At 37.2% G+C, this 21142-nt stretch overlaps 2 protein-coding genes across 7 annotated transcripts in view; one reads left to right on the top strand and one right to left on the bottom strand.

Moving 5' to 3' along the window:
• The window catches only part of LOC103559228 (Fc receptor-like protein 3), a 32167-nt gene extending 26582 nt beyond the window's left edge, over window positions 1-5585 (top strand). For all 6 annotated transcript variants that reach the window (XM_070608474.1, XM_070608473.1, XM_070608472.1 and 3 more), the window contains 3 exons: window positions 4-72; window positions 1409-1440; window positions 1526-5585. In XM_070608474.1, coding sequence (XP_070464575.1) covers window positions 4-72; window positions 1409-1440; window positions 1526-1669 — 245 coding nt within the window. In that variant the 3' untranslated portion in view covers window positions 1670-5585. The remainder of the gene's footprint in view (window positions 1-3; window positions 73-1408; window positions 1441-1525) is intronic.
• LOC103541334 (T-cell surface glycoprotein CD1a-like) overlaps window positions 1-19292 on the bottom strand; it is a 546159-nt gene extending 526867 nt beyond the window's left edge. Inside the window, exon 1 of the mRNA XM_070608484.1 lies at window positions 19157-19292. Within this exon, the coding sequence (XP_070464585.1) occupies window positions 19157-19179 (23 nt within the window). The 5' untranslated portion in view covers window positions 19180-19292. The remainder of the gene's footprint in view (window positions 1-19156) is intronic.
• Window positions 19293-21142: the final 1850 nt, after the last annotated feature.

Below are 21142 nucleotides of genomic sequence, written 5' to 3' on the forward strand. Positions count from 1 at the left end.
CAGTGAATCCTGGAGATAGTGACTTGGTTTATTCCCAGGTCAGGAGCACCCAGCCTACAAAAGAACATTTAGGTAAGACATCTTGCAGACAAGTAGAGGTGAGGTGACAGTATGTTGTCAGATCTAGCAAGGAGTCTTTGATCAAAGAGTCATCTCAAATATGAGTCCAAAATGGAAGAAATTTCCTGCTTCTCTTGTCTTGCCAATCATATAATCGCTCATTCCATCTTAGCTGTCTACACTGCCACTCCACAGATTCCTTGAGGACAGACAGTATAATCTTTCAGTAATGTATCAAAGCATCTAGTGCAATACTTGGCAAACTATAGGCCCCCTCAAATATTTTTTGAATGAATGAATGAATATAATTGCTAAATTAAGCTTCTCGTAATCTATTGTGCAGACAATTGTAATTCTCTTCATTAGTCTTATTATTTGTGATCTTGTTATCCTCCCACCTTCCAACAATCTGTTTCCCACATGATCCCTCTGAGATATACAATAGATCTCATCATTGAGTATATTAACTGCCCGCAATGACTCTCCATTCTAAAGGATGACCCTTGCCTCCCTCTGAACTCTGGCCCCACTCTAAGTTCTGCCTTATGAGCTTATGCTAGCCATACTGAACTCTTGACATCTTTCCTGATCATACTGGGCTGTTTCATGCTTTGGTTCTCATGCTTCTTATTGGTCCTGTGATGTCCTTGCCTTTAGTTTACTTGCTGACCCTTGCTCACATTTCAAGACACAGTTCAGGAACCACTGTGAGACTTGGAGTGACTCCCACCAGCCCTCTTTATGTCCTAACCTGGGAGGAACTGATTGCCCTTTCCTGGTTACATAGCATAATTCGATGTGTATGTCTATCTTGGTGCCTATAATACTTGTTGCATTTTTTATGAAAGAGATCCAAAGAACCCCTTGGAAGGGTGGAAGAAATACACATACTGAATTTTCTTAATATTCTACTGTAATTGTCTTCCTGGGAAATTACTCTGTGGCCTTAGAATACCAACTCTCTCTCTGACCGCCTCCAATTTCCCACTGCAAAGTGAAGTGAATCTTATTTGACATCTGTTCCCAGATGATCAGTCTAGTCATAGATGCCCTGTGTTTGGGGGTAGGGTGGTTCTCTGTTGGGGTTGTGATGGCAGTGGAGAAAGAAGGAAATCATCAGGAAAGTGATTCTGGGCATTTGGTGGGCAAGGGCAAGGCTTATGATGTGTGTGGAGGGGAGCAGGTTGGGACCCTTTGCCTGTGAGGGCTTAGAAGTATTCAGCAGAGGAAACAGTCAAGAGATGAGTCAGCAGAGGAAATGTTGGCTTGGAATGCATTGTGAGTAAGTTGTAAGTTGGAATATATCATCCACTGTTTAATACTTTTCTTTCCCTTCTCCATCCAACAGCAAATTCACCAAGGATGCATTGGGAGCACGAGGTGGGTCACATTTTCTGGCTTTCTTTCCCTTCTGCTCTTCCTCACCTATATTTAGGTATTTATTGTTTGTATTTTTTCCCACCAGGGATCCACAGTCATCTATTCAGAAGTGAAGAAGACACATCCAGATGATTCTGCAGGTCAGGCCAGCAGTGGAGGCTGGGCCCATGAAGATGCTACAGAAAGCTATGAGAATGTCCCATGTGCATCAATGGCCTTGGACCACTAGCCCTTTACCCAGAGTGACCTCCAGAGACCCTGCAAATCAGTCCCTGCTATTCTCCCTATATTCTCCAACCATGCACCCTCTGCCTCCATGACTCAGCCTCCAAGGAGGCTGGAGGGGACTTGAGGCTGTGTGAAATATCTGCCAGCCTCCTCTGTCTCTGGGTCTGTTCATCTCTAGGAATAGAGTGGGCGTTTGTTTGAGTAAATACTGCATTCTTTTTTCAGTAGACGTACATATGAAAGCAATGCAGGTAGGCCTTCAGCACCTGGGTCCATGGAATAGAGGAGGAGGGAGAAATGACCTGGCCAGAGTCATAAGGGTGCAACGTAGTCATTTAATTGAAGTGTGATTGAAAGCTTTTAATGTACTCTCTCTGCATAAGTAGTTTGATCTAAACATTTTTTTTCTTTTGTGCATGTGTGTTTGGTAGTGGCATTGCTGATGTTCTGGTGTATATGTTATGTTCCAGCTACCAAATTGGAAATGATCAAAAGGATTCATTCTATCTACATATATACTATTTCTTTATGAAATATGTATTTGAAAAAAATAGCCCAGTTTATTTAAAGAGATAGAGCTTCTAAATTATCTGATTACGTAGTGTTATGGACTGAGTTGTGTTCCCTCAGAATTCATATGTTGGAGCCCTAACCCCAATGTGATGATATTTGGAGATAGGGTTTTTAAGGAGGTAATTAAGGTTAAATGAAGTCACGAGGGCAGGCTGTAATCCAACTGGCCTGGTGTCCTTACAAGAACAAGAAGAGGCACTGGAGATCTCTCTATCTCTTGTTGTGCACATAGAGGAAAGGTTATGTGAGTACACAGCAAGAAGGCACCATCTGCGCAGCCCAAGGTGGCCGGAAAGAGAAGTCTCACCAGCAACCAACCCTATCAGCACCTGGATCTTCGATTTCCAGGCTCTAAATTCTGAGAAAATAAGCGTCTGATATTTAAGCCACCTACTCTGTGGCATTTTGTAATGACAGCCAGAGCAGATTAATACAGATTTATACATAGATATATAGACGATAAATGATCGGTGATTATAATGTTGATGATGATAATGATGATGATGGTAGATAAATAATAAAATAGATGCAGACATATGACACACCTCTCTACCCACACAGAATTTTTGGTCTTCAAGATACTTTGGTCTCACAGGATCAAACATTCTTCCTACCTGAGGCAGGTTAGTTTTTGCTGTTTAATTATTCAACATCCAATATTTGAAGACCACAGAAGCATCAGCACAAACCCTGTAAGCCCAGTAGAGCCAATGATTCACGTGACTCAGATGGCAAAACTTAGTGTCACTCGGGAGCCCTCATGACCTGTTCTGGCAGTGGATATAGAGATAGACGCAAGGCAATCAGTAGGCTCAAAGGAGGACAACCCCTTCTTTTGCTCAAAGACCCCTAATCCATTCCTCAACTGACTGACAAACATTGAATGTCTACCACTGAAGAGAAAAAATTTTTAAAGTGTGACTTTGTGCTTAAGTTTCAGGAAAAATGGCAGAATAACTTTTAGTCATAAGATTTGCTGGGGCAAGAAATGAATAACTGAAATTGTTGGGATCTATCACCTAGTGTTACACGCAAATTTTATTAGCTCTGAAAACAATAGATCTTAAGAAAAGAAGCTAGTAAGTTCACTAATGACTGATTTATATCAACTGTTATAATGTATGGACGTCATGGATTTTACACCAGTCATTATTCATGACTTTAAGTAAATAACACAACGATGTTTTGCAAAACTGGAAAATAGCTCAAGCATAAAAGTATTAAGTGTATTTTATATTTTTGGCTTTTACCCTTGGGGGTCAGAAGGTTAGACAACAGAAAGTATAACATATACTTTAGAAAAGTGCAATCTGATTTGAGGTTTTTAATCATAGGCTTATGAATTCAACTAGCAAGCTAATTTGCTGAGAAAAAAAACCTACTTCTTTCTTAAAGAGGTCACACATATTTTTCTTATTAACGGGGCTTATATGTCTTGTCACCATGTTACTAGGTACAAAATACAATCTGGAATGTATGCCTGGCCTTTCAAGGGTGCAAGAGATCCAGGTGTAATCTATATCTGTGCTTAAATTTTGCTCCAAATGCCTCCCCACTTTGGGATCCAGGAAGAATAAAGCTGTATATGGGGGAGGAGTCAATATCACCAAGTGCCAAATGTGAGAAATCCATTTGGAAGAGTGATGAAAAAGGACAAATGTTTCTTTATTGACTTAAGAGAGAAAATTCCTAAAGGAGAAAGACAGGATCTAGGCAGCATCCCATGGACAGTGAGAGTCACTCTCCAGGAGTGCCAGTCAGTGGTGCAAGCAGCACCAAGGACAGCAGCCTCTAACAAGAAGAGAACCAGCAAATGGCAGCAAGAGATGGGGACCAGAGAGACTCTAGAGTGCATAGAATAGTTCCGAGCTTATGAGAGCCTCCCTCCCAGAACTCCATATCCAGGTCCTCAAACTGAGGGCAAATAATAGTACCTGTAAACAGTCAGGAAGTCTAAGAAATATTTGGGAGAAGATTCAAGAGAAAATTACTTTTTGAATTAGTCAAGAAAGTAAATTTGAAGCTTCAAGATTTGACACATTACTATAATTTCTTTCTTTACATTATGTTTATTTGCTTACAAATTTATTGTAGAATAATTTATGTGCAACAAACTGCACATTTTTAAAGTGTACAATTCAATGAGTTTGACAGATGTATACATCCGTGAAACCCCCACCACCACAATCAAGATGCTGAAATCTCCATCACCCCCCAAAGTTTCCTCATCCTCTAAGCAATACTGCTTTCCCTCTACCTCCATCTTATGTAATCATTGATATGCTTTCTGACACTATAGATTTCAATGTATTTTCTAAAATGTTATGTAAATAGAATCCTACAGTATAGACTCTTTTGTGTCTGGATTCTTTCACTAGGCAAAAAGATTTTGAGATTCATTTGCAGTTTTCATGTATGCATAGTATATCCCTTTTCATTGCCAAGTAATATTACATTGTATGGATATACCACGTTTTGATTATCCATTTACCTATTAGTGAACATTTGGATTATTTCATCATTATTAAAAATAAAGCTGCTATAAATATTCATGTACAAATATTTGTGTAAACATATGTTTACTGCTTTTTTGTCATACCAAAGAGTGCAATTGCAGGGTCACATAGTAGATTTATGTTCAACACTTTAAGAGGCTGCAATGCTCTTTTCCAAAACGGCTGTACCATATTACATTCCCATGAGAAGTTTATGATAGTTACAGTTGCTCCACATCCTTGCCAACAATTGACTTTTTCAGTCTGTAATTTTAGTCACTCTAAGGAGTATGTAGTCTAGCACAGTGTTATCTCATTATGGCTTTAATTTCCCTGATGATCAATGATGCTGATTATCTTCTCAAGTCCATATTGGCTCTCTACAGATCTTTTGTGAAGCATCTGCTTGCATCTCTCCCTCTTTTTAATGGGTTGTTTTCCTTTTTATTATTGAGTTGCAAGAGTTTTTGAATATATTCTGGTATGATTTATAAGTTGCAAATATTTTTTCCATTTCCATAGCTTGCCTTTTATTTTCTCAATGGTGTCTTTTTAGAGCAAAAGTTTTTAGTTTTGATCAAGTCCAATTTGTCAACTTTTAAATTTTATGTGTATGTTTTATGTTTCCTAAAGAAGTAAGTACACCCCAAGGTCAAAAGGTCCTCTCCTATTTGTTTCATTTTTTTTCTAGTTTTCACTTTTACATTTAGGTCCATGTGCAATTTAAAGTGAATTTGTGTGTGTGTGTGTGTATGTATAGTGTGAGAAAAAAATGTTCATTTTTTCCTTGTGAATATCGAGTTGTTACAGCATTATTTGCTGAATAAACTTTCTTTTGCCTCTTTCTAATTTGAGTTGTTTGTCTTCTTATCCAGTTACTGAAGTTCATTATATATTTGGGATATATATCCCATTGTCAGATATATACTTCGCAAATACTTCCTTTTGGTTTGTGACTTGCCTTTACATTTTCTTTACCGTGTCTTTCAAAGAGCAAACATTTTTAATTTAATAGAAATTATTTACCACTTTTTTTCTCTTATGGTTTATGGTTTGTGTATCTTGTTTAAAAGCAATTTGCCTAACTGAATGTCATAAAGATTTTTACCTATATTATTTTTTAGAAATTTATTAGTTTTAGCTCTTATATTTGTATATGTGACACATTTCAAATGTCTTTTTCATATGGCATGAGGTGAGAGGTGATGTTAATATTTTCCCATACAGACATCCATTTGTTTCACTACCATTTCTTCAAAAAACTACTTTTTTTCCCATTGAATTACCTTGTCCCTTTGTCAACATTCAATTGACCATATAAACACAGGTCTACTTCTAGACTATTCCATTCCATTGATCTTATACATCTGTCCCTATGCCCAAAACCACTCTTCTTGATTGCTGTTGCTTTGTTTTAAGTCTTGAGATCTTGGTGTAAGCTCATCAACTTTATTTTTTTCCCAAAGTTGTTTTAACTAATATAAATTAATTTAACTAATATATACTTAAAACTCATAGGGTTTTACACTGGAATTTTAATTTATTTGAAAAAGTCTGTTAGAATTCTGATTAGGATCTCATTGAATCTATAGATCAATTTGAAGAGAATTGCCCTCTTAACAACACAGTCTTCCAATCGATGAAATTTATATAACTTTTCATTTCTTTAGGTCTTTTTAAATTTCCTTTTTGCACCCCCTTTATTAAATTAATTTCTAATGATTTTATATTATATGCTAATGTAAGTGGAGTTTTTATTTCATTTTCTAATTTCTAGTATTTCGTGGTAATATTCCTCAATTTTGTGAGTTCAGGTAGGATTGATATTTTATTTTTCTTTAATAGAATACAGTAGTGAAGCTGTTTGGATCTGAATTTTTTTTGTGGGGGAAAGTTTTTTGGTAAGGAATTTAGGCTCTTAATTAATAGAGGACTATTCACAAATTTTTTCTTTTTGTGTCAGTTTTGGCAAGTTGTATTTTCTGAGCAATATGTCCATTTCTTCTAGTTGGTAAATTTGTTAGCACAAAATTTTACATCATATTTTCGAATATTTTTAATGTCTGAAGCATTTGTAGTACTAACTTCTCTTTCATTCCTAACACTGTTTGTTGTATTTGCTCTCTTTTTCTTTTTGATCTGTTTAGCTAAGAGTGTCTCAATTTTAGCAAAGAACCAGCTTTGTCTTTGTTAATTGACTCTATTTTTTTGTTTTCCATTTTGTTGATTTCTGCTTTTATCTTTATTACTTTATTCTTTCTACTTATTTTGTGTGTGGTAGGCAGAATTCTTTGATGGCTCCCAAGATTTCTGCTCCCAAAGACTCTCATCATTGTATTATCCTTTCCTCTTGAGTATGATCAGGACTTGTAAATACGATGGGATATCACTCAGTGATTAGATTACTAATCATTTATTTTCAACTAATTAGAAGGGAGATTTTCCTAAGCTACTTAATCAGATGTCTTTAAAAAGAAGTGAAGCAGCAGAAAGATTTTTCTGCAGGCCTCAAGGAAGAAACAAACTTGTCATGTTGTAAAATGCCTATGAAGAGAGAGGCAGCTTCTAGGAGGTGAGGGTGGTCCCCAGCCAGCAGCTGGTGAGAAAAAGAGGACCTCAGTCATACAACTGAAAGGAAACGAAGGGAACTTGTAAGTGGATCTCTTCGGAGTTCAGCCTCCTTATGTGGATCCCCTCAGCTGACACCTTGATTTCAGCCTTCTGAAACCTTGAGCAAAAGGCCCAGCTGAAAACACACCAGGCTCCTGACCCATTGAAACTGTGAGATAATAAATGTTTGTGGTTTTAAGCTACTAAATTTAAGCTACACAACAATAGAAAGTGAATACATTGTCTGCTTTGTTCCTCTTTTTCTTGCTTTTTAAAGTGGTACCTTGAATTATTCATTTTAGACCTTTCTTCCTTTCTAATGTAATCATTAAAACCTAAGGTTTTGATACTAATGCTGGTTTATCTGCGTCCCACACATTTTATTATTATTGGTATGGTTACATCTAGGTACTCCATTTCATAGTTTTGTGTTTTCCTGGTTTTTATTTCTCTGCTTACTTTTCCTGCTTTCTTCTAGATTATTTTTATTTTTATTTTTTTTAGTATTTTATTCAGTTCCTAATAGTTTTTAATAGTCGTTAGGATTTTTTCAACTCACTAATTATTTAAAAATACGTTGTTAATTTCCAAATATTGGGGATTTTCCCAAATATCTTATTGGTACAGATCTTGCTTGACTTATGATAGAGTTATGTTCTTATAAACCCATTGTAAGTTGAAGATATCATAAATCAAAATAGGTTTAATACACCTAACCTACTGAGCATCATAGCCAAGGCTAGACTACCTTAAACGCACTCAGAACACTTGCATTAGCCGACAGTTGGGCAAAACCATCAAACACAAAGCCTACTTTATGATAAATTGTTGACTGTCTCATATAATTTATTGAATACTGTACTGAAAGTGAAAAACAGAATGGTTGTATGGGTGCAGAATGGTTGTATTAGTTGTTTATCCTTCTGATCGTTGGGCTGACTGGGAATTGCAGCTCGCTGCTGCTGAGCAGCATCACCAGAGAGTATTGTACTGTATATCGCTAGTCCAGAAGACCAAAATTCAAATTTGAAGTACAGTTTCTACTGAATGTGTATCACTTTTGCTCCATCATAAAGATGAAAAATTGTAAGTCGACTCATTGTAAGCTACCGACCATCTATATTGCTTCCTAATTTAATTATGTTGTGATTGGGGAACATTCTATTATTTCAGTCCTTTCAGATTTATTGGGACTTGTTTTATGACCTGATATGTGATCTATCTTGATGAGTATTCTGGAATGTAGTAAATATCAATTAAGTTAAGGAAGTTAAGAATGTTGTTCAAATTTTCCTTGTCTAGTGTCCTATCAACGGCTGAAGCAGGAATGTTAAAATTTCCTACTATGATTATAGAATTATCTATTTCTCACACTATACCATCGATTTTTGCTTCTCGTATTTTGAGACTCTGATATTAGATGCATACACATTAATAATTATGTCTTCCTGAAATTGCCCCTTTTATCATTATGAATTATCCCTCTTTATCTCTAAAAATACTCTTTGTCTTGAAGTCTATTATATCTAGCCTTAATGTAACCACCTCAGCTCTCTCATGCTTACTGCTTAAATAATGTATCTTTCTCCATTCACTTACTTTCAACGTATTTGTGTCATTATATTTCAAGTGTGTTACTTGTAAGCAACATGAAATTCGGTATTACTTATTTTTTATTGAGGTAACATTGATTTATAACATTATATAAATTTCAGGAGTACATAGTATATGTCAATTCTTGTGTAGATTACATCATGTTCACCGCCCAAAGACTAATTACAATCTATCATTACACCTGGTTCCCCCTCTGGTAACCACCAATCCAATGTGTCTCTATGTGATTGTTTCTTGTTTTTATCTTCTACTCGTGAGTGAGATCATATGGTATTTTACTTTCTCCCTCTGACTTATTTCATTTAGCATAATACCCTCAAGTTCCATCCATGTCGTCACAAATGGCTGGATGTAGTCATTTCTTGTGGCTGAGTAGTGTTCCATTGTTGTGTATATACCACATCACCTTTAGCCATTCATCCCTTGATGGATACTGAGGTTGCTTCCGAGTCTTGGCTCTTGTGAATAATGCTGCAATGAACATAGGGTGCATGTATCTTTATGCATTCCTGTTTCCATGTTCTTTGGATAAATACCCAACAGTGGTATAGCTGGATAGTATGGTAGTTCTATTCTTAATTCTTTGAGGAATCTCCACACTGTTTTCCATAGTGGCTGCACCAGTTTGCACTCCCTCTAGCAGTGTATGAGAGTTCCCTTCTCTTCACAACCTACCTAATACTTGTTGTTTCCTGTTTTGTTAATTATAGCCATTCTGACGGGAGTGAGATGATATCTCGTTGTAGTTTTGATTCACATTTCTCTGATAGTTAATGATGTTGAACAGCCTTTCATGTGCCTGTTGGCCACCTGTATATCTTCTTTGGAGAAATATCTGTTCAGATCTTTGGCCCATTTTTTTATCTTAAAGATTGGCACCTAAGCTAACAGCTGTTGCCAATCTTCTTCTTTTATTTATTTATTTAATTTATTTTTTCTTCTTCTCTCCAAAGCCCCCCCAGTACAGAGTAGTATATTCTAGTCGTGAGTGCCTCTGGTTGTGCTATGTGGGATGCTGCCTCAACATGGCCTTATAGATTGTGCCATGTCCATGCCCAGGATCCGAACCCGCAAAACCCTGGGCCGCAGAAGCCAAGCATGTGAATTTAACCACTTGGCCACTGGGCCAGCCCCTGGTCCATTTTTAAATTGGGGTGTTAGTTTTTTTTTGTTGCTGAGATGTATGAGTTCTCTTTATATTTTGGATATTAACCCCTTATCAGATATACGGTTTGCGAATATCTTCTTCCAATTGTTTGATTGTCTTTTCATTGCATTGATAGTTTCCTTTGCTATTAAAGCATTTTAATTTGCTTTAGTCCAATTTGTTTATTTTTTTCTATTGTTTCTCTTGCAGGTCAGACATGGTACTTGAAAATATGCTGCTCAGACTGATGTCAAAGACCATACTGCCTATGTTTTCTGCTAAAAGTTTCATGGTTTCAGGTCTTACATTCAAATCTTTAATCTATTTTGAGTTGATTTTTGTGCATGGTATAAGGGAATGGTCTACTTTCATTCTTTTGCATGTAGCTGTCCAGTTTTCCCAATACCATTTGTTGAAGAGGCTTTCCTTTCTCCGTTGTATGTTCTTGGTTCCTTTGTCAAAGATTAGCTGTCCATAGATGTGTGGGTTTATTTCTGGGATCTCCATTCCGTTTCATTGATCTGTGTGTCTTTTGTTGTGCCAGCAGCATGTTTTGGTTACTATAGCTTTGTAGTATACTTTGGAATCAGGGAGTGTGATACCTCCAGCTTTGCTTTTTCTCAGGATACCTTTGGCTATTCAGGGTCTTTGGTTCTTCCATATAAATTTTAGGATTCTTTGTTCTATTTCTGTGAAAAATGTTGTTGGAACTTTGATAGGGAATGCATTGAATCTGTAGATTGGTTTAGGAAGTATGCTCATTTTAATGATGGCAATTTTTCCAATCCAAGAGCATGGAATATCTTTCCATGTCTTTGTATCTTCTTCAATTTCTGTCATCAATATCTTATAGTTTTCAGTGTACAGATCTTTCACCTCTTTGGTTAAGTTTATTTCTGGTTATTTTATTCTTTTTACTGCAGTTGTAAATGGGATTGTACTCAATTTCTCTTTCTGCTACTTCATTGTTAATGTATAGAAACACAACTGATTTTTGTATGTTGATTTTGTACCCTGCAACTTTCCCATATATACTTATTATTTCCAAAAGTTTTTTGATGGATTCTTTAGAGTTTTCTATACATCAGATCATACCGTCTGCAAATAGTGACAGCTTCACTTCTTCCTTTCTAATTTGGATACCTTTTATTTCTTTTTCTTGCCTGATTGCTCTGGCTAGGGCTTCCCTACTATGCTAAATAAGACTGGTGACAGTGGGCATCCTTGTCCAGTTCCTGGTCTTAGTGGGATATCTTTCAGTTTTCTCTATTGATAATGATATTAGCTGTGGGTTTATCATACATGGCCTTTATGATATTGAGGTGCTTTCCTTCCATACTCAATTTAATCAGAGTTTATATCATAAGTGGATGCTGTATCTTCTCAAGTGCTTTCTCTGCATCTATTGAGATGATCGTGTGATTTTTATTCTTCGTTTTGTTAATGTGGTATATCATGTTGATTGATTTGCAGATTTTGAACCATCCCTGGATCTCCAGAATAAATTCCACTTGGTCATGCTGTATGGTCTTTTTAATGTATTGCTGTATTCTATTAGCTAGTGTTATGTTGAGGACTTTTGCATCAATGTTCATCAGTGATATTGGCCTGTAATTTTCTTTTTTTGTGTTGTTCTTGTCTGGTTTTGATATCAGCGTAATGAATTAGAAAGCTTCCCCTCCTCTTCAATTTTTGGAAGAATTTGAGAAAGGTAGGTATTAAATCTTCTTTGAATGTTTGATAGAATTCACCAGGGAAGCTGCCTGATCCCGGACTCTTATTTTTTGGGAGGCTTTTGATTAGTGTTTTAGTCTCCTTACTGGTGATTGGTCTATTCAAATTCTGTATTTCTTCTTGATTCAGTTTTAGAAAGTTGTATGATTCTAAGAATTTACCCATTTATTCCAGATTATCCAATTTGTTGGTGTATAGCTTTTCATAGTATTCTCTTGTAGTCTTTTGTATTTCTGAGGTTTCCATGGTAATTTCTCCTCTTTCATTTCTAATTTTATTTATTTGAGGCTTCTCTCTTTTTTTGCTGGTGAGTCTAACTAAAATTTTGTCAATTTTGTTTATCTTTTCAAAGAATCAGCTCTTCGTTTCATTGATTTTTTTCCTATTGTTTTCTTAGTCTCTATTTTATTTCTTTTTGCTCTGATTTTTATTATTTCTTTCCTTCTACTGATTTTTGGCTTTGTTCTTCTTTTTCCAGTTTGTTTAGATGCACTGTTAGATTCTTCATTTGAGATTTTTCTTATTTGTTGAGATGGGACTGTATTGCTATAAACTTCCTTCTTAGAACTGTTTTTGCTGTATCCCATTAATTTTGACATGTCATATTTTCATTTTCATTTGTCTCCAGGTATTTTTTCTTTCTTCTTTGATTTCTTCATTCACCCAATTGTTGTTCAGTAGCATTTTGTTAAATCTTCACATATTTGTGGGGTTTTTTGACTTTATTCTTGTAGGTGGTTCTAGTTTTATAATTTTGTGGTCAGAAAAAATTCTTGGTATTATTTCAACATTCTAAATTTATTGAGATTTGTTTTGTAGCTTAACATGTAATCAATCCTGGAGAATGCTCCATGTGCATTTGAAAAGAATGTGTATTCTGTGGTTTTTGGATGGAATGTTCCCTATATATCTACTAAGTCCATCTGGTCTAATGTGTTGTTTAAAGCCAGTGTTTCCTTATTGATCTTCCATTTTGATGATCTATCCATTGGTGTAAGTGGAGTGTTAAAGTCCCGTACTATCATTGTGTTACTATATTTTTCTCCTTTTATGTTTGTTAATAATTGGTTTATGTATTTAGGTGCTCATATGTCGGGTGTACAGATAATTACACTTGTTATGTCCTCTTGTTGGATTGTTCCCTTTATCATTATGGAGTGCCCTTCTTTGTCTCTTGTTATAGGTTTTATTTTAAAGTTTATTTTGTCTGATATAAGTATTGCTATCCTAGCTTTCTTTTCATTGCCATTTCCATGGATAATCTTTTTCCAACCTTTCACTTTCAGTTTGTGAGTGTCTTCAGGTCTGAAGTGTGTCTCTTGTACACAGCATATATACGGGTCTTGTTTTTTTATCCAAACAGCCACCCTATGCCTTTTGATTGGATCATTTAGTTCATTGACAATTAAACTACCTATTGATAAGTATGTTCTTATTTCCATTTTGGTACTTTTTTCCAGGGTGTTTTAACAGTTCTTTTCTGTTCCTTTCTTCTTCTCTTGCTCTCTTTCCTTGTGGTTTGATGGCTTTCTTTAGTATCATGTTTGGGTTCTTTTCTCTTAATTTTTTGTGTATTTATTATAGTTTCTTGTTTATGACTACCATGCAGTTCATATATAATAATCTATATATATAGCAAGCTGTATAAACTTGATGGTCTCCTTAGTTTGACCTCTTTCTAAAAGCTCTACTCTTTTACTCTCCTTCTCCCACATTTTATATTTTTGATATCATATCTAACCTGTTTTGTGTGTGTTTGTGTATCCATTACCCTCTTATCATTGAAATAGGTAATTTTAGTACTTTTGTCTTTTAACCTTCATATTATCTTCATAGGTGGTTTATCTGCTACCTTTACTGTAGTTTTGCGTTTACCAGTGATTTTCTTGCTTTTTTTTCTTTGTTAATTTCTTATTCCTATTTGTGGTCTTCTCTTTCCCACTTACAAAAGTCCCTTTAAGAATTCTTGTAAAACCGGTTTCTTGGTGATAAACTCTTTTACCTTTTGCTTGTCTGGGAAACTCTCTCCCCTTCTATTTTGAATGATAACCTTTCCCAGTAGAGTATTCTTGGCTGTAAGTTTTTCCCTTTCAGTACTTTAAATATATCATGTCACTCCCTTCTAGCCTGTAAGGTTTCTGCTGAGAAGTCATCTGATAGCTTTATGGGGTTTCTTTTGTACGTTACTTGTTGTCTTTTCTTTCAGCTTTTAGGATTCCCTCTTTATCTTTAATTTTTGAGGTTTTAATTATAACGTGTCTTGGTGTGAGGCTTTTAGGTTTATCTTGTTTGGTGCTCTCTGTGCTTTCTGTACCTGGATGTCTGTTTCTTTCATTTCGTTAGGAAAGTCTTCAGCTATTATTTCTTCAAATAGATTCTCTGCCCCTCTATCTCTCTCTTCTCTGTTTGGGACCCCTATAATATGAATGTTAGTGTGCTTGATGTTATCCCAGAGATCCCTTGAACTGTTCTCATTCTTTTTAATTCTTTGTTCTTTTATCTGTTCAGCTTGTGTGAATTTCTCTAGTCTTTCATCCAGCTTGCTGTTCTGTTCTTCTGGATCATCTATTCTGTTGTTGAGTCCCTCTAGTGAATTTTTCATTTCCAGTATTGTATTCTTCATTCCTGATTGGTTCTTTTTTATATTTTCCAATTCTTTGTTGACATTCTCAGTGAGTTCATCCATTCTTCTCCCAAGATCAGTGAGCACCCTTATGACTTTTTGTTTGAATTCTTTGTCAGGTAGATTATTTATTTCTGTCTCATTTAGTTCTTTTTCTGGGATTTTGTCCTGTTCTCTTATTTGGAAAGTATTCCCTTGTCTCTTCTTTTTGCTTCCTTCTCTGTGCTTATATCTATGTATTAGGTGGATCAGCTATGTCTTCTGATCTTGGAAAGGCGGCTTTATGTAAGAGATGTCTTATGAGGCCCAGCAGTGTACTTCCTTCTTGTCACCAGTTCCAAATGTTCCTGGAGTGTCCCCTGTGTGAGCTACATGTGTCCTTCTGTTGTGGCAGAGTTGCTTTTGCTGCAGGTGCCTGAGGATCCTTGGCTGTCCTCCTAGTCAGCTGTTTATAATGCTCAGCTGCATGTGGCTAAAATGGTTCCTTCAGTCACTCTATCAGGCATAGAGAGGCCCAGCACAGTTGGCTGCAAGGTCTAATAGCACATTCCTGTTGTAGTTCTTCCATTAAGTGTGTTGATCCCTAGTGTGGCTGGTTGCTAGGCTCAGGGGTTTACAATTGCTGTAGACTTCCAGCCTACAAGGCTGCTGTCAGCTCTCTCAGATTGTGACTGAGTGGATCTGGTCATAGGCATGGGAGCACTCAGTTGTTTCAGGTTTTGGAAGGTGGGGCCAATCCCTTATGTGGCTGTTTGAGAAGTACAAGTCTGCTGGAGCTGACAAGCTCCACTGCCCGCAGGGCTACACATCCCAGCAATACAGTCCTGTTCCATGCTCACACCCTGACCCACTGAAGCAGACCAAGTCACCCTGCTGCAGAGGCCCCACACACTCTGCCAACACAGGCCTACCCCTCGCACATACCCTGCCCTGCAGAGGTGGACCTACTCACCCAGCTGCAGAGGTTCCATGCACCCTGCATATGTGGGCCCACAAGTTGCCTGAAGGCTTGCTGCTGTGTAGGGCCTGTGGCTAGGGTGGCCTTCCTGCCTGGCTGAGCTGGATTACATTGATGCTCTAGTGGGTTGGGAAGATCCCTGGGCTAACAGGCCAGAGGAAGAACTCCAATGAAGTGAGCCTCTTTTCACCAAAAGACAGTGCACCTTCTGGTGATGTTAAGTTGTTTTCCAAAATGGGTGAATTTGTGCATGGGCCCTTTAAGAACAGGCTTTTTTCCCCCCTTATGACTGATAGCTTCTCCAGGGCTATACCCCATTGTTGGTGATAACCAGCAAAGCCAGATATGGCAATTGTCTCAGTTGTGCTGTGTCTAAAAGCTGCTTATTGCGGTAACGCTCCCCTGCTCAGATCCCCTACTTCTCCAGGAAAGGGGTCATACCTTAAGATAGCTCCTGGCTGGCTGTGAAGCAGCTAGAAGGTGGCTTTTTTTCTCTCCAGAAAGGAATTTCTGCCTCTTTCACCTCAGTCAGCACTGTCCCTTGTTGTGGGAGTTCTTTTTATCCCGTTTTCAGTTCTCTGTCAGGGCTAATTGTTCCAAGAGTAGTTGTAAATTTGTTATGTCCATAGGAGGAGGTGAGTTCAGAGTCTGCCTGTACCACCATCTTGAGAGTAAATCCCTGTCCACTCTTTAATGTTCAGTTTTTTAAATTCACATTGATGTAAAATCAACAGAGTGTCAGTGTCTTTTTGAAACGTTAAATGTTTTACATTTGCCACCATGTCAGGAGTAAGACCACAGCCTTTGGAATCTCCTGCCTGAGGTGTGTCCCAACTCCATCTCCTATTAAGTGTGTGGCCTAGAGCAAACTACTTAATCTTCCTATGCCTCGGTTTCTTCACCTTTAAATGAAGATAACCCACAGGTTATTATGAAGAGTAAATAAGTGTTCATAAATCTCCTAGAACAATGTCTGGCATATAGGTAGCACTATGTAAGTGTTCATTAAATAAAATATACATAATTATCACTTAGCCTTAAACTTAGTACTAAGAAAGTTCAAAGAGCTGAGGAATATGGGTCTCTAACTAAATGACTATCAAGCACAAATATCAGAATTTTCACCACAACACCTCTTTGATTGACGTTTTGTACAATCCCCTCCCCTGCCAAAGATAGTTCACCAATGGGAGGGACATAGATGACTGTGGGTTTGAATTTGATAATCAATCTACCAAAAATAATTTAGAATGTTTTATAAAATGTACAGAATAATTTTGAAGTTCTTCAGAAAAAACAAACATTTAAGAATGGTTACAACTATTATTTAAATTTTTTTGTACTGAAATAATCATACATCCTTGACAAGAACACTTAACTTCTGAGCTCTGAGCATCAAGAACTGAGAGCTAGTATATCCCATAGGTTTATGACAGGATAAGGGCAATCTCAACCTTACAATTAACCCTGGTACCACCTTAGCACTGATGAACTACTCTTAGCTATTAATTACATCTAACCATCCCTGGGGCATAGTACACTCTCCCATTATTAACAGTAATTATGACATAAAAACCTCTAGTAGAATATATCAAAATTGTGTAGGGACATAGATAAATTGGTCTAGTCACTGCAAATCACCCTTATCTATTAAGAATTATTTACCTACATATTTCTGGCTTACTAGAACATGTGGGAAATGATAGGTTTTCAGGTAACTTTCCATGTTACCATGGTCTGGCTCAATGGTTAAGTTGCCAGTGACCACTCTAATCTTAGAAGGGGACTATCTAAGAGCTGCCATTTAACACTTCTCCATACACTTAACACACATGCATATGACCTGACTATTCTGAAATCTGAGGGGACTACCACCTGGACCCCTTGAGCAGAGAGGGGCCACAAGAACCTATGGATTTTTACATATAAGATAATATATCTTCATTATACAAAAGTAAGAAATTAGAGAAAATTAAAAATATAACTATTAAAATCACTTACACTTCCATCACTCTGAGGCAATTGCTACTACACTTCAGTGTGAAGGATTGATCAGCTTATTATACATTTCTATCATGATACAGAGTTGAAACAAACTTATAGGAATGAGCAATCTCCATTTTCTCAGCATCTTACATAAGGAAATAGAGATCAAACATTGGAGGAGTCTCTTTCTTCTTGGCTTTCTATTTATATAGAACATTCTGAAGAATAGCTTCTGGTCCCTGCTTCCTGTTACCTTTTTGAAAGGTCTCTTCAGGTCAGTTGCTGAAATAGTCTCTTCTCAAAATGCTGAATGATGAGGAGCTCGTGCTGCTGTGATCATTGCTGCTGGTATTTGGGGAGTGGACAACTTGGAATGAGATCTGGGGCAGCAAGAAGATGGAGACCAGAGTATGTAGCGATCCTTGGGGCTTTCTCAGAGTCCACATCTCTGGCCAACGCCTAACAGTGAGGCTGGATCTCCACTTCCATTTCAGTCTCCAGAGATATTTGAGAATCGAAAAAATGAGAAGACCTAGATTTCCAAGAATATATAGGAAGGATACATTTCAATTTCTATTAGGAAAACAAGTCTTTGTCATGAATTTCTCTTCTGATCATACAGGAATCTTTATAAATGATGTAATTGGGATTTTTTTCAATACTAAACCCCAGTAATCTATTCCTTCCCATACTGAATAAAAATCAAAACTGTTTAGATGAAAAATTAACATTTACTATAGACAGTGACATCCTTTGATAATGTGTCACTGCTTAATTGTGGACAAGGGAAGATCAGAACTTTGCTATGAAACCTGACTTCTTTCTGTGTACTTGGTAGGCATTGTGTACATAATTTTAGAATGAAGGAATGGATTTTTAAGCCAAAGTTGTCCTGAAGTTGATAAAGAGGGACTTGTACATCATACAAAACATAGGAGAAACCCTTCTTCTTCTCCATGTGTTCCCCCTGGCTCTGTGTCTTAAGCTATATTGGGGCTCTGGAGAAGCAGAAGTAATAGTCAAAGGAATACACACTGGAGTGTAGATGAACTTCTTGGAAAAGGGAACAGCGCTGAGTAATAAGCAGTGTATATGTTGGGAACTTCCTTTATGGGTGTAAAATGAAGCATGCAATGTAGTGTTGATGGGAAATGTACAGCCTTTGGGGAGATGTGGAATGTGGAAGAAGAAATATGAAAAGAAGAAGGAAAGAGAGAAGAGTGGAACAGAACTGGGAAAGTCCTCAGAATTGCAGATTGATGAGAGAAATGAGGATACTGCTCTGTGCTCATTTCTCACTATTCTCTCTCTTGCAGCTTTGGTCAGTGAACAAATTAGTACCAGTGTTCCTGCTGTTCCTTTCTTACATTTTGAGAAATGCTGTCCTTTAGACCAGCTCAGGAGGCATGAAAGTTCCACCTCAGATAGATGAGATTGAGGACTACTAGACATGCAAATGCTTAGTGGTTTCCTCAGGCCCGGGCTGTTCTGTTTTCATATGATATCTGCTTTGAAAATATGAGTGTTTCTGCTAAGTGGATAGATGCTACCTGTCTTTTAAAGATCTCCAATTATTTACCCTTTAAATCAGAGGCTCAAAACTGGTGGTCTATGACCTTTCTCTAGCTCACAGACCTTCATTTCACTAGTATGTTGTTTTTCTTTTTAATTAAAAACTTTATATTTGTCGACAAAATGGCTCTAGGCTCTTCCTCCTAAACTTTTTCTTGGAAATACTTTTACCGAACCTGAAGTGAGTTCGCTCACCCATTGCACAGCAACCCAATCTCTGACACCAGGGGTGGTGGAAGAAAGTAGGAATTTTATTTTTGCACAGTGCTGAGCAAGGAGAGAGGGCAGCTAATGCTGAAATCCCAAACTCCCCGAAAAGCTAAAGGAAGGGTTTTTATTTGGGGCTTTAGGTAGGGGAGGGGGAGCATATGGCCTTGCTGGTCAGAGCTTTCCCAGCAGCCTGTCTTTGGCCTTGAGACACTTGCAGAGAGGAGGAAGCCCATGACATTGCTGGTCAGCAGCTTTCCCACCAGCCCGTATCTCTTTGTGGGAGGAGATAGTCCAGGTGCTTGTCCTTGACGGTGTCTGTCTCCATGGAGGACAGTGGATTCTGGAGCCAGGAAGCCAGAGAGTAAGCAGGGAATGAGTGTTTTGGTTTTAACCCCATATATGCTGGGTTTAGTGTGGGAAAACTGATATCAGGGTCAATATCAATACCACATAAACAAGACGGAGGTTGGTGCCTATCAAAACTTTATATAAAAACTATCATAAATACATAAAGAGACAGAAATATAGGGAAGCAGAAGCTGCTTAGAGAGAATGAGGCATATTGGAGGTGAGAGAATGCTTTCCAGATGAGATCTTCTCTCCCTCATATTGTTCTGAACTGCTCCTTGCCAAAGCCAGCTGGCCAATTCTACCAGCAGAGTCAGTGGAGTAGCTATCAGGGCAGCACTAGAACTCAGCCATCATAGGCATCAGATAACAGTGGGTACAAGTGCACTGCTGGGCTCCTGGGATTTCCTGTCTCCCCACTGTCCACCCCAGCTCAAAGACTGAGTGATTGTCATTGAAAGAGGCAGAGAAATCCTCTAGTGGGCAGGCAAATCAAGAATGATTGTGTCCAGTTAGAGCTCTGGAGGTTTTCTGCCTGCAAACACTCCCCAACACTCCCTAGACACATCGAATTGTGCACAAGTGAAAGAATAGCCAAGGAAAGATCACAAATCTGAAAATTATAATGGTCAAAATAAAAATAACTGATAGGTGGATTAATTACTACATAGAATCATACTAAAGAAAAAAGTTATCTGGATCAGAAAAACTCTTGTAAAAATACCAAAAAGGGGTACAGAAACCGAAACTATAAAAGGAAAATAAAGAATCATGGGATGATGGCAGTGTCAATATCTGTATAACGTATGTACTACAGATAAAAATAAAAGAATAGGACAAAACCCATGGAAAAAATAGTGACAAAGAGTTTTACATAATCAGAGAAAGATGAAAGATTTCACATTGAAAGTGTCGTAATTTGCTAAGTTCAATAGACAGGGAAAACCAAAACATTAAAGTAAAATTTAAGAATATCAAATATCAAGGGGAAATTCTGACATATTCAAGAGTATAAAGATATTATCTATAAGTCATAGAAATCAGATTGTCTTCAGACTTCTTGACAATAACACTAAATGCAAGAAGTGAATGGACATAATATTTTTAAAATGGAACATATAATCTTATATCTAGCTAGATGAAGATAGATAATTTTATATTTAACTAAATTTTCATTTAACTATGGGAGTGAGTAAAGATATACTGCGGTATAACAGACCTCGAGATTTTAATATACACACACACCTCTGAAAACACTCTCAGAATGCTCCAGTGAGAAAAAAATATATGCAAGAATATACCCCAAGATATGGAAAATGTCTGAGTAATCAAATAGTAAAATTTTGTTCTTTAAATAAATAATGACAAAATAGATAGAAAGAAAATCATAAAATAAACTAATAAAATCCTGTTACTTAAACTCAAGAGTACAATCTCACGATTGAAGGGTGGGAGGGAGTTGTTTTGAAGAAAAATAAAAGGATGCTGTTACTTATCTTAGTAAGTTAGTAATTACCACCAGAACAAAAACAGGATGTGTAACTTTCAAAGACGTATAAGAATATTTAACCTCTAACTGGGCTGTAGCCACTGCTGAGCAGAAT

This window comes from Equus przewalskii, unplaced genomic scaffold, assembly GCF_037783145.1.
Source record: "Equus przewalskii isolate Varuska unplaced genomic scaffold, EquPr2 ChrUn-7, whole genome shotgun sequence".
Classification (NCBI taxonomy): Eukaryota; Metazoa; Chordata; class Mammalia; order Perissodactyla; family Equidae; genus Equus; species Equus przewalskii.